The 16587-nt window shown below is 36.1% G+C and overlaps 2 protein-coding genes across 6 annotated transcripts; both read left to right on the top strand.

The window, feature by feature from the left end:
- Window positions 1–3528: 3528 nt before the first annotated feature.
- LOC116208457 (DCN1-like protein 2) lies at window positions 3529–9345 on the top strand. 5 transcript variants are annotated; one of them, XM_031541919.1, is made up of 12 exons: window positions 3529–3733; window positions 4337–4565; window positions 4818–4879; window positions 5451–5587; window positions 5789–5847; window positions 6030–6053; window positions 6421–6479; window positions 6576–6640; window positions 6731–6780; window positions 7014–7115; window positions 8315–8374; window positions 8900–9345. In XM_031541919.1, the coding sequence occupies exons 2-12, from the start codon at window positions 4563–4565 to the stop codon at window positions 9035–9037; spliced, it is 759 nt and encodes a 252-aa protein (XP_031397779.1). In that variant the 5' UTR covers window positions 3529–3733; window positions 4337–4562; the 3' UTR covers window positions 9038–9345. The 5 variants fall into 5 exon arrangements, with proteins under 5 accessions (XP_031397779.1, XP_031397778.1, XP_031397781.1 ...); XM_031541918.1 differs by having other exon boundaries at window positions 5801–5847; window positions 6397–6479; XM_031541921.1 differs by having other exon boundaries at window positions 5801–5847.
- A 1928-nt stretch (window positions 9346–11273) lies between these two features.
- On the top strand, window positions 11274–12188 carry LOC116209074 (probable CCR4-associated factor 1 homolog 11). Its single transcript, XM_031542636.1, has one exon. It carries the CDS (start codon window positions 11274–11276, stop codon window positions 12186–12188), a length of 915 nt encoding a protein of 304 aa, XP_031398496.1.
- The last annotated feature ends 4399 nt before the right edge of the window (window positions 12189–16587 follow it).

Below are 16587 nucleotides of genomic sequence, written 5' to 3' on the forward strand. Positions count from 1 at the left end.
GAGGGAGAGATGGCGTGCACGGTGACGTTTGCGTGTCCGAGAGGAAGAAGAGGACGGTGCAGGTCGGAGCAGAGGTAACGTGTGCAGAGGTCGGTGCAGCGGTCATGGGCTCGGATCCATCCCTGCCAGGAGGAAGAAGAAAAGGAAAAAGAAAAAGAAAAGAAGAAAAGAGGAAGAAGAAGAACAGGAAAAAGAAAGGAAGAAGAAGAAGCAACGGTCAGAAGTCAGTGACTTCTGACCGTTTCTGATCTTTTTTTTTTTCGAATTTAATGCGCGTACAAATTGAAAATTTCATCTTCTTGATTGGAGATCGGAAAAATAATTCGAAATCGCCATCGCCCTCAGAAAAATTCGTTAATCAATATTATGCGATAAAATTATTTTCAATCTCGAATTTTGTCCCGAATTTTGAAAATTGACGTCTATGTACACGAAATTCGAAAACGTCCCGAATAGTATTATTTTTTAAAAAAATCATAAAATCGGTGTAAAATTAGGAAAATTTGCTATTTTCAAAAGTCGTGAATGAGTAATTAATCGAAAATACTTCCCTCGCGGATGGCAAAATGACGATTTTGCCCCTCTGGAGCCGGTGGACCAAAATTGGGTGCTGACAGGGGCGGCGTCCTCTATGGATCCCGGTGCCCTCGGTGGAGGGTTCAGGGTCGCCAATTGGCGGCCCCGACCCCCTCCCCCTTCGATTTTTCTTTATAGGACTAAAATGAAACAAAATGAAAAGTTGAGGATAAGAATGATAAAAGAAAATATTTAGGATCAAAATGATTAAAAGGTTAAAGATTGAGGATTTAATAGTAAAAGTCATAAATTTAGACAAGGAGCATTGGTGCATTGTAAAATTAATTATGTTGGTGGGTTAAGTTGGTTTGTAAGGTCGACCACTTGGCTCCGCCGAAAAAATTTACCTTTTTATTTCTTTTTTATTTATAGGAATAAAAAACATATTGAGACAACTATGTTTGCTTCTAATAAATATATAGAGACAATTTTATGGGATGCTTTTGTTTACTTTTTGAGTGTATTAATTTTTTTTTCTAATTGCACTAATTACAATCAAATAAAAATTTTCTTCAAATTTGTCGATAAAGGCATACAAAGATACGCAAAGATACGCAATAATAAGGTCAATTAATCTATCTGTCTCTAAAAGTTTTAGAAAGAAATAATTGACCTATTAAGATATATAATATTATTTCAATAGCTTATTTGTGTTGGAAAGATAATATTTTTTCTTCACTTTGATGAAGTGAACATTGTCTCAAAAAAGAAAAGGAATGGTGATTCCCTCATTTCATGCTATTTTTAGTGTAAGTATCATATATATTAACTTGATATCTAAGAATATACATAAAATAATATATTGGTAAATAAGTCTACTGTTATAATTTTATTCATTCATCTTGTAACCATCAATAAAAAAAAAATTCATGATTAGATGGCACCACTCAAGTGCCTTGAGGATGAGATTAGAAGCTTTTTCTTTTAGCTGGATGAGAAGATTTATGCATAGAAAGCACAACTAAAATAAGAAATTAACGGAAGTGTAGAGGAGGGAGGAGACTTGCTTAGTGATAACTGTAGGGACATCTTTGTCAATCCACCCAATATGGTTAGAAAACAATTATTAACTAATAACTATTAATTATTATTAATTGCTAAATACATATGAGTAAATTGCACTAATGGTCTAAAAAGTTTTACAAATATTTTAATATGGTACAAACATTTTTTTTTCTACTTGATGGTACAAAATGTTTTAAAGTTGTTTCAGTATAGTAACTGTTATCTCATCATTGATGAAACTTTTTGAATCACTAATGTAATTTATCCAACTACATATATATGAAAACATGTCCTTTGGGACTTCTGGTGGAGAGTAGGTGGGTTTTTCCCACTCGTAAACCACCTCTCTTTTTTTTTCCCTTTTTAAAAAAATATTATTAATTTTTTAATAATAAACACAAGTCTATGGAACATCTGGTGGAGAGTGGGAGGGTTTTTTCCCGCCCGCAACCCATTTTTCTCCTTTTTTTTAAAATTAATTTCTAATATATATATATATATATATTATTTTAAACTACATAATATTTTTTTCTCATGTTTGCACAGGCTGGTCCATTTGGGACATCTGGCGGAGAGTGGTGGGCTTTTCCCACCGGCAAGCATGCCGACTTGCTCTTTTAAAAAAAAAAATTTAATTTCTAATATATATATTTATATTTTTTTTCCTGATGTTTGCATTTTTTAAACTAAACAATATTTTTTCTCATGTTTTCACCACTTGATATCAGAAGCATTGACTTTGACTCCGGTCGGCCCACTAGGATAAAACTCTTCGAATCGTAGATTTTCTCCATTCATTTAACTCGAATTTAAAACATTACTTAAGAAAAACATGCACTGAGCCACTTGAACCAACTCACGTTAACTATACATTACCAATCTAACTACCCTCTTTTTATTTGTGATTCTATAACACCCTGTTTTTTTTGAAGAAATACAATTTTATGCCAATTTATTGGCTGACTTCAGTTCCTAGTGCATTGACATGACCGTGACTAAAAGATGTCTTTAGTGAATTTTAAACATGTGCACTGCAAGTTAACTTTTTCATTTTAAATAACCGGACCCACTTAAAATCTATTATATTGTGACCATGATTTATTTAATTAGAAATATTGAAATTTCAAATTAAATTTAGCCATTGAATTGTGCCTTATGGCATATTACTTAGTATAATTTTAGAAAATTAGAGTAATTTATTAGCAATGGAAAAATTCATAATTTTTACACATAAATAGTTTTATCATTATTTTCGATTGTACTCTATGCGGGGTGCTACATAAACTAATACGATAAACTAGAAGATTAACGAAAAGATTTTCTGACCCTCGGCATTGCGCGGTTGACTTTCGAGTTATTATGGTTATGGAAATAGGTTTAGCCAGATTTTCTGACCCTCGGCATCGCGCGGTTTCTATGCGAAATTTGTTTTAAGTAATTTTATGGATTAAGTGGACAGGTGAAGTAAAGATAGAAACTTTTTAGCCAGTCTAATGCAATGATTAAGGGAGTAAGAGATGAGAAACTAAAAGGTCATTTTTGGGATTTACTTATATTTATTAAGCGTAACTAAAGTGTTATAATGTTATTGGCATACCATGGGCAACAAATGAAGTGAATTAGTCAAATTGGGGCGAAAGTAGCCTCAATAGAAAAAATAAAAATTATTTCATACTTACACATGTGTGGATCAACATCTAGTGAATTGCATGAACAACATTAGAAAAATAAATTAGTAATAATAATAATAATAATAATTGCATAGACAGCAACATTTCCCATGGTTTGCTTGTGGCAATGTGACTAGGGCTTAACAATAATGTCGAAAGAATTGTATGGACCGAGTCTACGAAAGCCCAGCACGACACCGCGTCGGTACGATGAGTGGGTTTCCGCTATCGTGGACCCATCCATATATAAATCCAATCCAAACCACCGTTAGCCCAGTGAGAGAAATAAATAAAATAAATAAAAATAAAAAAAAATAAATAAAAGAAAAGACGGAGAGAGCAGTCGGTCTTCATCTCTCTCCGTCTCCACTCCCCGGCGACGTCCATCCCTCATCGAACACCGCCCCCCTGTTCTCCCCCCACCCCCCCGGCCGCGCCCGGGAGCTTCGACTGCGCTGCCACGGCTCCGCTTCCAGCTTCAGGTTCGATACTCCCCACTCTCCGGTTGTTCTCCACTTTCGGGTTCGATGATACTCCACGACTGACACATATTCGTCGAAGTTGCTGATCGATGATTTGAGCTTTAAAGAGAAACCATACGATGTTTGCTGCTTTTATTTCTCTGCTCTGTGCCATTCTTAGCCGAAAAATGGGATTAATAACCTCTCTCGCCCCCGTGGTCTCGTCTTGTTCTTCTTCAGAGGGACATGGGGTTTTTTTGCTTTGTTGCGTAAATGGCCCCTGGTGGTCTTCCTGCTCTGTGTAGATATGTGAACTATCAGGAGTCATTGAATTGCTTAAGCTTTTCATTTGTATCGCGTGCTTTATACTGTGTCGGGTCGAATACGATCACCTTCTAGTGATACAATAGAAACTTGAGTTGTGATTTTGGGGAGGTTTATAAATGCTAGTGCTTTGGGGATATGAAGAATTGGATGGCCGGAGTTGTTGGGTTTTCTGATTCGGCTTGTATTTATTCTGTGTTCTTTTGGGGATTTGTTTGAATCTATGATGCCCTTTAACCTCCAATTAGATAGTTAACGAGCTGTATGTTTTGCTAAAACAACTTTGGTTGTCGACTTCAGGGGCTACTAGACAATAAGAAAACAAATAGAACAGAGAGAGCGGACCTATACGCATTACACAACTCAATTTGCAGGCTTGCAGCAGAAAGTGTCGAGTTTCGCAGTGAGAAAGGGAGAGACAGGGAACGAATAAATCCTTTCTCCATCTTTCACATACCTGTCAACTGAGCAGTTCTTTACACTCTCCATCTTTATCAGCAGGAGTTTCATTCCCTTGCCCGGCAATATGGTTTGTGTTCCTCTCTTTTACTCTGTTTCCTGTCCTGATACTTCCATTTTGTTTTTTGGATGGGTCTAGCCTCTTTGTAATAACTAAGGCTAGATTTGCCTCGATTCCTGTATCTCTGTTTAGTCTTGACAGTGTGTTGAAACTGCTGATCTTTGTATGCCAGTCAATTTTTACTCCCAATTCATTTGTCGATTTCTATTCTCTTTATACAAACTTCTCATGTAGAAAGGTCATATTGTCTCTTTTTCTCAGCATAAATTGGGCAGAGGCAACCGCGACAAAGTTCAGCAGTTCATGGTGATAACTGGAGCCAGGTAAAGTCGTAGACGAAGTATTGTCTTTTGAAATCCGTTTTCATCATTCAGTTGCTAGTGTTCATTGGTAGACAAGTAAACCATTGAATAAGGCGCAGCTTCTGTTAGATAATAGGTTTACCATTTGAGATGCTAGTTTCTTATAGTCGAGCTAGTTAGTTTGTACATCTGACATCACATCTGCCAAAATTTTGTTTTATGTGCAAACGTCTGGTAAAAGTTTAAATTGTTTAATTGTCTCTCCTTCTTAGACATTTAATATCTCTTAATATACTTTTGGCTGTCATAGTCTATGCTCTGGTGTAAAATGGTTCTCAAAGGGAATGTACAATGATCTCAGCATGTGGTGTCAATTTGTTCATGAAATAAGTTATTTGTTGGCATGACCATTGGATTACTTAGTGCTGCTGTGGCATTTTATTTGATGGCCAATAGATTAAGATCTGAACCTTCATTGGTCATTTTGATTTCGTTGGAGATGTGATGATGATTTCATTTTTACTATTTGCTAATTACTCTCTAATTTCTTCTGCCATTGCTTTATATATTCGATCTTCTCATTTTGCTGCAGTGAAAAAGCTGCTCTTCAGGCTTTGAAGGCCAGTGACTGGCATCTTGAAGGTGCATTTGATGTATTCTACAGTCAGCCTCAGATAAGAACATCCACTGATACTAGACATCAAGAGGAGCTTTACAAGAGATACAAAGGCAAGCCTTACTCCTTCCATGTTGCATGACTTCTTTTGGACCGTTGATAGTCCCCGCTTCTTATGTTTATTAACTGCATCATTGTAACTACTCTCTGTACCATTCTCCTGAAAGTTGCTAGGATCCATTAGTTTACGATTTCAGCTTCTATTTAGACATAGTATCGGCATCTCTTTGATATGAATTTGATTTGTATTGTAGATCCATATGCAGATATGATATTTGTTGATGGCATTACTCTTCTCTGCAATGATCTTCAGGTGAGTCGACTTTTCTCTCTTCGCTCCCCCTCTCTGTTGGATAAGTTGACAAACCTGAATCATCTCAATTTGTTGATTCTCAGTTTCTTTATTACATGTTTTCTCTTTTTATCCAAATTTATGAGAAGCCTGCCCTCTCGTTTTTCTATTTCTTTTGACTTTGAGCACCTTTATATGTGCAGGTGGATCCCCAGGACATAGTAATGGTAAGTGGATTATCTCTCTGATGAGCCACCTGACTCTAATAACTTCATTTGCCTTTTATGACTTCTATGTTCAACTTATTTGCTCATTTGGTTAACTTAAATCTACACTCTCATACTAATACGAGATTTTAAGAATATATGAAAAATCTGAAGTTTTTTAAGGAAGTAGCCAGATATTAGGCTTGAAAATGGGTTTTCAATTCCAGATTTTTTTTTCTTTTGGGATTAAATACTGCATTTTATGAATGCCACCTCGGCATGCTGAGTTTTGGCAGCCCGAGCGTACTCATGAATTTCTTGATTGAGAATTTTCGATTTTGGTTTGATGGATTGCCTTCCACAGCTGGTCCTGTCATGGCATATGAAGGCAGCTACAATGTGCGAATATTCAAAACAGGAGTTCATTGGTGGGCTTCAAGCGCTTGGGTATGTTTCGCCTCTCCTATTTTAGGTGCCTCCATTATTTATATTAGTTACCACTTGAAAGTGACAAAAATTCTGAAGGCTAATTATTCTTTGCAGGATAGATTCTTCGGAGAAATTCCGTGAAAGGATACAATATATGCGCTCCGAGTTGAAAGATGAACGTATGTGGGAAGTGTAGGATTTTGTATTAGTGCATTTTCAGTTCTTGTATTGGGTTTGGTAGGGCTGATTACTTGTTTTTGGTGGTTCAGAAAAATTCCGTGAAATATACAATTTTGCTTTTGGCTGGGCAAAGGAAAAGGTATGCTCAACTGCTGATTAGGGGCTCTGATCTTTCAATTGTGACTGAAATGTAGTGATCTGCTTTATTCCAGAAAAATGTTTATTTTTTGAAAGAGTCCCGTGCACATGATGCCTGTTTTCATGCTTATAAAAATTCATTCATATATCTTGCCCTTTCCCTCTTGTTGTGCTATATGGCAATTTCATCTTTATCTGTTAGATACTATACTCATTTGCTTTTTTGATAATCAGGGTCAGAAATCATTGGCTCTGGATACAGCTATTGGAATGTGGCAATTACTGTTTGCAGAAAAGCCCTGGCCACTGGTTGATCATTGGTGCCAATTCTTACAGGTTATTTTTCCTCTGCTGGATTTTTTTTAATTTTTCAGTCAACATATATTGCTAACTGTGGTCCTACGTAGTATTTTTGGGTCCGATGCGTATCTGTTCACATGTGGGAGAAAAGAGGACCTTATCGAAGAGGTCTTTGTGTATTTCTTGGAGGGCGTTAGGCATTATAGGGTTATGCAATATAGAGACGTTACATAAAACTTGGCAGCATGGTTTTACATTGTAAATTGTTTAATTAGCTGCACTGTGGGCCCATCTATTCAATGAGTTGCTAGGAACCATGCTAGGTGCCTGTCACAGGCACTGAGTAGAATTACTTATTTTTATAAACTATAAAATCCACAATTTTAATCCTCAAAGATCAAAGAGAAATAAATATATATGTAAAGAAAATAGTTTTATAATACTGAGAATTATTATGCTACCAATGAAATGTTGTCTTCATGGTGTGCTAATAGCATTATATTGATTAATAGACAAAAGAAATTTCTTTTTTATGACAGAGAAAGATTGGAAAGAATTTCTGCGCCCTTATGTGTACTCATAAAGGCTATAGAAGTATTGAGCTTAAAATGGAAACATCAGTGTGGAGAAAAGTGTAATGCTAAAAGAGTGATTGTGCAGTCTCAAGAACATATATAGCCTGAAAGTGTGGCAGAGGTGAGGGCAGAGGCCTCTGCACCTTGACCTGAGCCAGAGAATTTAAGCATGGAGACCTCGATCAGGTCTTTTATTGGTGACTTGATCTGGTCCTGGTTTTCGAATTTGTACCAGTCACTAGTCAACTCGAGTTTACGAATTGACTCTCGTGATTTTAATAAGCTAGAGCCACTCAGTTGAATCTGCTGGGCAGACCCTTTTTTCTTTTTAATTAGAAGTCAAATTAATAGATAGTGAAATCCATACCCGATACCTTGGAATTACTTTTGGCATGGGATTGGATATTGAATTTGGATTTCACCACTTTGATATGTACTTTGTGACGCTCTTGGTTATATGAGTTCAATTTCTAACTAATTTCAGACGATTATTATGAAATTCTTCCTGGTTTACATCAATAATCTAACTCCTCGTGATAAATTTTTTCAAGCGTGTTTGTGTCGCTGACAGCAGAAAATATACCTTTGCTTGATGATCTGTGGACTTCTGTTTCTTCTGATGCCTTTTGTTTCTGTTTTCGTGGAAATATTTTGATTCAGGCTCGTCATAACAAGGCGATCTCCAGAGACACATGGTCTCAACTATTGGAGTTTGCAAGGGTAAGTCTTTTCTTTTGGATGATACTAGATTCTCAACGATTTGCTTTATTAGCACCTTTTGTATTCACATTAATGTGGATAGTTTTGTTCGTGTCCCTTAAAATTATTCATGCATCTTAAATATCAATCTTCAAGTCTCAGCAGGTCTATATTTCTTTTTTCTAGAGTATATCCAAGTGGGTTACAAAGCTAGTGATGTGCAAGATGCCCCTGGCCAGCTAATGACTTTAGAATCTAATGAGAAGAAGATTAAATAGTAATTTATTTAATAATCCAAAGAAATTGGAGAAAAAACCAATTTCTGTAATCTGTTGCGGTTGAAATACAAATAGGGTCGTGGAAATCATGGCAGTTTTCCTGTTCATGAGGATGTTATAATGGAGATTACTTTTCTTCAAACTGAGAAATGAAAGGTTTCACTCTTGACCAACTTGCTTGAGACATCTTAGTCGGTGAGTTTTATGGTCAACTTTTGCGGAGCTCTTGGGAATAAATCATTTACTATCATGCTCTTTAATGGTGTAGATGGTGGATCCGAAACTGTCAAATTATGATGCAGAAGGTGCCTGGCCATATCTTATTGATGAGTTCGTGGAGTATTTGCATGAAATCGGCATCATCCAGAAGAGTGGAGAAGACGGTGTCTCCACCCAAAAGTGGTAGTTGCATTCGTATTGTATCTGGTGTCGATGATTTGAGACCTGGTTCCAAAAATTTGATGCGATTACAGTTTTAATTGGATGGGCTGACTGTAAAATAACTGGGAGTGTAGTTCAGGATTTCAGTTCCATGCCCGGATTAGAGACATGGCATTCAGTTTTATAATTGCGAATGTTGAAAGGAATACTGTTGATTTGGTGTACTGTGAAATTTTCTTCGACTCGTAGCTTTGGATTGCCTTGGGTGTTACCGTTGTCATGACGAGTGCTTGTAAGCCTTAAAAGTTAGAAATTTGGGAATGTTCAGTTGCAGTGCTGTACGCATTATATTTGAGCTAACCTGTGGAGCCGCATTAATTTGCCGATTTTCGAAATGAATCTTAATCTGTCCATCACGATCTTTCACTTTGAGTCTCATATTTGATCCAAATTGTGGGATTTGGTGGAGACACCCGAAGGGAACATCGCAACTTGGATTAGAGCCTATCACCTGGCGATGATATCTACTCCTAGTTGAGTTATTTGGTGCGATCACGAAAATTCTCGAGGATTTGAAGCTCATTCTTACCAAAGAGATGCTTGGTTTGTACGCTAAATCTTGTTTGGTGAATGATGCCTCCAATCCGAAATGAGGGAACGATTGAGCCATAAACGAGGAATTGAGTAGACCGAGGGCGATCGAGTGAGGACTCAAAATGATAACCTAAATGGAGGCAGACAGCGACTAACTGTATATAGCTGCCCAATTGCACAATCTAGCTGTTGGCTATTACTCATTAATTATTGTTTGGGAAGATATTTATATACATATACTGTTTTTTTTGGGTAGAATATACGTATTCTAGTCATGTAATCACTTAAAAAAAAAAGACTAGCCATGTAATCCGTGCATTGTACATGATAGAATATAATTCAATTTTCTTTTTTGTCAATTTAGTTCTATATTATATGCGTATTTCAAACTATTATATATTGTAATTTATGGTCAATAAATATATATTTGATTATATTTGATATATATTATATAGTATTATGTTATATATGTTGTAAATTCGTGATTAAAAAATTGGATTAAAAATCACCCTGCAAGTATATATTATTAGAAGAAATATCTATGTCTGTTAATTTATATATGTTATATGTAATTATACATTAATATATTTTTACTATAATATATATTTGTTTTGATACTATTGTTTACGTTATTATATTTTAATTTTTTATCTAAAAAAAATTCAAGATTATTAAATATTATATGAATAAAAAAATCTTGTCAAATAATTACGAGAATATTATGTTATATTTGTATCTTCTAAAAATATTCATTCAATCTAAATAAACAATTTAAAATTTTGTGATTTATTAAATATTATCAAATTAATAGTATTTGATCAAAAAATTAGAAAAAAAATTATTTTATTCGAATCTTGTCATAAAATATCTTTCAAAAATTGAAAGAAAACTATTTTTATTAGAAATAATTCTAAAATTTAAAAAATTAAGAAAATTTCATTCGTAGTTCAGATGTTCTAAGGCCATCTGACTAGTTCCACCATATATTTGCATATATATATATATATATATATATATCATTCAAATTGTGGAATTCAATGGTTAATAACAAGGAACTATATTCATCACTGATTCATTTTGTTGAAGACCAAGATGCACTGAGTTTGAAAAAGAATCTAGTTTGATAAATAATCTAGGAAAAAAATAGCACTGAAATTAAATATATATTTGTATAAGGAGTATCTGTAATTTATTTATTGACCACGTGATGATAAAAATTTAAATCTAACTTAATCTTTATTATTTATACATACATGTCGATCGGAATCATAGTTCACGACATTAAGCAACTATCCGAAGAGTATTTTGGGGTAAGAGTTACTGACATTCGATTAGATTCAAGGGCTTGCGAGATCGATATTGCGGTGAGCTATCAAATTCTAGATTCCCAAAGATATACCGTACCTCTGATGATATTTTAGCTTAACCCCAAGGTAACAAGGAAAACTAGCCGTTTTTTTGATTCGGATTAGGAAATTATAATTACAGCTATTTCTCAAATTAAGAAACTAACGCGGACTCTACTTCTTCTGAATTAGGAAATATTTCAAGAGTCAAGTCACTCACTCGCTCACCGCGTTCTGTTTCATTCTCCGATCACTCACCGCGCTCTGTTTTCATTCTCCGATTACTCCCCCTTTTCTCTTTCCGATTATCGATCCATCGCCATGGAGATTGCGAGACCTGTGATTGTCCGAGAGGTCTGGGCGCAAAACCTGGAGAAAGAGTTCGCCTTGATACGTGTGGCCCTCCCCGGTTGCAGAATCGCTGCTATCGACACAGAGTTCCCAGGTCACATCTTCAAGTCCCAAGTCGACGGCCACCTGATCGCCCACCTCCCTCCTGCGGAGACCTACGAGCTGATGAAGTCGAACATTGACGCCCTCGAGATCATTCAAGTGGGTCTCGCCCTCTCCGACTCCTGCGGCCGGCTTCCTCACTTCGGCACTCCGTTTTCCTATGTGTGGCAGTTCAATTTCCAGGATTTTGACATCGAGACCAATGCATATAATGAGGAGTCGATCAACCTGTTGAAATCCCAGGGCATTGATTTCTCGAAGAACAGGGAGATGGGTATCTCGTCCCGCGACTTCGTGAGGCAGCTATTCCTCTCTGGCCTCATCGGTGGTGGCCGTCCCATTAGTTGGGTCACTTTTCACGGGTCCTACGACTTCGGGTTCATGATCAAGATGCTGACCCGGCAACCCCTTCCGACCCACATGCTCGATTTTCTGAGATTGTTGAAACGCTTCTTCGGGTTCTGCATTTACGACGTGAAGCACATGATCAAATCTTGTGACGGCCTTTACGGGGGCCTAGAGCGGGTCGCGAAGTCCCTCAATGTTGATCGAATCGCTGGTAAGAGCCATCAGGCTGGGTCCGACAGCCTCCTCACCCTTCAAACATTTTTCAAGCTGATTGGGAGCCGGAAGCCATTCACAGACAACACTGAGGGTATGGCTCTGTTCAGGTTTTGTTCGGTGCTGTTTGGATTAGAAGCTCCTATGCAGTGGAGATGTTCCGGTCTTCTGTTCGGGTCGCATCTCCATTGGGATAACTTCCATGCTCGACACTTATGTTGATCTTTTAATTTCCGGAATATCAGATGTCTGAAAAGAATGCTATTTCTTGTAAATCCGATAGGTGTTTTAGTCATATCTCCTTGTATATTCTGCATCCAAGTTCTACTGCAATTCTCTTTACCGTAAGCCTTCAGTATTTTTTTTTTTACAATTTGAAGAGGGTTCTGCCTTTCATTCTGATTAGTCGACCTCATCAGTTCAATCGCCTAATCTTGTACTGGTAATCCAGTAGATGGTAACGTTGAAAATTTTACATGCAATTGTGAGCGAATCGGTCGATGGCATGGCCTTTCAATATCATAAAACAGTATAAGAGAACTTTACTGCAAAAGGAAAATCAGTTTCGGAAACTAAACTCTTAACAAGCAAATGAAGTAGGAAAAGGCATTCTCCTGGCTCATTGTATTACCAAACCAGGAACTAATCGCCATTTTTGTGTGTTCGTTCCATAAAGCATGTGGCAACACATTAAGCCTCCGTTTGATTCAATGAAAATAAAATCCACAGAAAATGAATTCTCGGAAAGTAATTGTCCAAGAGATAATAAGCTAGCTAGAAGAAAGTGCATAAAAAGAAGGGGAAAAACGTAGTTTACAACTGCAGGATGACTCTATCCGTGATTTGGTAGCTCAATTTCGATATAGAAAAACCATTTAGCACAGGCCTTATCGCCCGACAAGGAGAAAAATATATGGCTGGGGCTCTGTTTGAAGCCGCACCTGATCAGGGAGAAGCTGCACTAGTATTGACACAATGAGAACAGAATGAGGATGGCACCATGAGCTAGGCCCTTTTATTCTCGGATTTTGTTCTGTTACCCCTTTCTTTTAATCAAATATGTTATGCCATTCGGTTCGATTTGGATTTCATATGTTGCGTCTGATCCAAGAAGGATACAGCTTGGTAACTAGTATCTCCAGTTTATCTTTTTTTCTTTTATTTGCTGGATGAGTATCCATTATTATTAATCATGTACGATAATGTCATAATAGAAACTAATGTCTAACTTAAGCCTCAATAAATTACTTATGTGACCGTGAGAGTCAGAGGTTTAGAACATCAGGCAACTCGCAAGAGAGTACTTGAGTCTGATATCACGACTTCAAGGCTCGATATAGCACAAAACAATCGAACTCTGCATTTCCAAAGATATTCTAACGATTGGGGCCTAGCTCAGGATGACAAGAATTTTTCTACTCTCTTGGCTTTCTCAAAGAACGTAGTTCCCTCATGAAAATCTGATTGGATATGGTAAGAACACAAAGAAAAGAAGCATAAATTCTACTTGTTCGTTGTAATGCTTCTTATTTCATGGGATACATCTCTTCTTCTATTTCCATCTTTGTAATTTAGCAATGGGTATTCACCGTACTGTCATGTGAACAATTAATGTACCATCTTTGATCATGAAAAATGCAATTTCTGCGAGTTCTACCTTTTAACTGTACGCTCAGTTGATAAGTTAAATATGCTCTGACTGACTTCTATGGGATCTTAAAAACGATGAAAAATCCAAAGTTTTTCCACGAAGTAGCCTAATGTTAAGCTTGGAACCCGTGATTTACCTTACCTTCTTTTTTGAGTGAACTGTTCTAATGACATTTGAGTTTCTGTTTAGTCTTCTCAATCATTTGAAGTCGCTGATCTTTGTATGCTAGTCATGTTTTATTCCTTATTCTTTTGTCGAATTCTATTTTCTTTACACAAATCCCTCATGCAGAAAAGTAATATTTTCTCTATTTCGCAGCATAAATTGGGCAGAGGCGAACGCAATAAAGTTTAGTCATCATTCAGTTTCTGGATTTCAATGAAAGGGAAGTACACCATTGAAGAAGGCTCAGCTTCCGTCTGTATAAACGATTTACCATTTGATGACGATGCTATAATCTTACAGTTAAGCAAGTTAATTTGTACATCTGATATCGCATTTGCCTCAACTTGGTTTCAATGTCCAAATCTCTGATTGGAGCTTCAATTGCTTCTCCTTTGAATTTCCTTTCATGAACTCGGCATGTGACTCGACGACAAGTTGCTCTTGAAATTGGTGTTGTTTGTGGACATGATGCTTGACTACTGGATTACTACAGTGGCATTTCGTTTGATGCCTAATTAGATTTTAAGATCTGAGCTTCCATTGGTTATCTGATTTCATTGGAGACATGACATCAATTTCGTTGGAGTTGGAGATATGCACGATGTTGCTCGACTTCTTACAGGACCCCTTGAAAGACCTAACTTCTAATGTTTATATTCTACATCATCGAACTAGTATCCGTACCATCCTCATGATATACTCGAGGATTTAATTTTTACAAATTTCATCTTCTCTTTAGATATGGTATACTGCATCTGTTTGATATGAATTTGATTTTTATCGTAATATTTGTCCATGGCATCACTCGTCATCTTTATAACATGCATTCCCGTACTCTTCAACTAATGCATACAGCCAATCTTCTCTGCATATAGTATTATGGAGGACACAACATGCTAGAACAATATTTCCATGCTTGCAAATGGGAAAATTGGGCATCAAGTTTATTCTGGCAATTCATTTCTTCACTATACCAAAGCACCATTTAATAATATTGCGGACAGAAAATTTTCGTTGATTGAAAAGTTCATTCCTATTAGTTGGTCTCGGTCCGGAAATAAAAATCATTTTAGTGATATCGTTCAATGCGATAAGGTGCAAAGAAGCCCGACATATTGAGTTAGCTAGCATCGACTACGTAATATTGGTCTACAAGAAAAGTATTTAAAAATAGTTATGACGAATTAATAAAAAACGATTGCATATGAAAGATGAATCTTAAATCACATCCCACTATTGACTGATCTTGGAAAATTACTTTTGGACTTAAAATTGTATAGATGAAAATTCATAAATCATTTGTCATGCCCTCCTAGCCAATCAAACAGTACGTGAACATCCTATTATGTGAACACGCAACCATGACATTTTCTGTTAACATGGATCTGCCATCCTCGATGAGTTACTTGTTTAGATGCTAGGACATAAGTAGTTAGTCCCATCAGCGGTAACTATACAATCCTGATAAAAAGAATAATATATTAATATATTATCGTTAGGTAATCCTATATTTTGAAAATATATGAAATGAAATAATCAATTGAAAATTAATGCGGAATGAAGGAATTTTGAAAGAAATTATCATACTTACAGGCTGATATCTATATTACAAAAGGAAGAATGAGGGTGGTTGGGGAACTTCCTTATCCCAAAAATGCCCATAAAAAATAGAATAAAAAAATTAATAACAACTAAGGCTTTGTTTGGCCATTCCAACTATAAATAATTATATTTATTTGGGGTTGTAATAATTGTGTTGTTGAATTATAGGAAAAAAGTGAGAAAAAATAATTAATAGTTGAGAGAAAGTAATGATTGTATTGTTAAATTGTGGAAAAAATAATGAATAGTTAAAAGAATTTAATATTAAAAATTGAATTTAATAGTAGTTACGACAAAAAAAATTGAAGAAAATGAAAAAACTAATAATTGTATTGTTGAATTGAAAATATGTGGAATCAAAGTGGAGTAGAGTTCAATTTTTGTTAACTACCTATTCTCTCTTCCCTTAATTTTCTCCCACTTTCTCTCTCTTCTCTCGCATTCTCTCTCTATTCCCCCAACACTCTTTCCCTCTCACTAATATCAAATGCATTCTTTTAATCTTTTTAATTCGTTTGGTCAATTGAAATTTTCAATTGATAATACTAGCCTTCATGCACGCGCGAAGTGCGCGATTCCTTTCGTGCTTGGGAGCAAACTCGAATATCGGTTTAATAGTTGTTCTCGGGCCTACGAACAAACTCGATTATGGAATTAACAGTCTCATTCATTCAATTATTGAATTGTACATATTAATACGTAAACCCACATTGTATTCAGATTAGAAAGCATGCCAAATTGAACACTTAAATCCATAGTCCAGTTTGCACTCATACACAAAACCATCGAAGCTTAAAAAAAAAAACAGAGAAAATTGGAAGTATATTTACTGGAAGGTAGTCTACTGGAGTAGCAGTTTTGTCCCGGTAGTGTAGAGGCGGACGGCTAGCGGGAAGGCTATTGGAGGAGACCAAAGATGTGAAGTTAATTGATAACAGGTATTATCGACTATCAGGAGGAGGATAGCGACTGCTTTGAGTGATGGGTTCTAAACAACTTGGACACTATTTACGACCTGGAATGAGTAAATGTTAACTTTATCAATGAATTTTAAAAACTTGAGAAAATTTATCTTGCAAATGTAGGAAACAAATAGCTAAATACCCAAAAACACCTTTATACTGAGTATAGTTTGATAACATTCCAACCTGTCCTTTCGACTTTGAAATTTCACAGTAGATGTTAAAAATGAAAAGATACAAA

Source organism: Punica granatum, chromosome 5 (assembly GCF_007655135.1).
Source record: "Punica granatum isolate Tunisia-2019 chromosome 5, ASM765513v2, whole genome shotgun sequence".
NCBI classification, from domain to species: Eukaryota; Viridiplantae; Streptophyta; class Magnoliopsida; order Myrtales; family Lythraceae; genus Punica; species Punica granatum.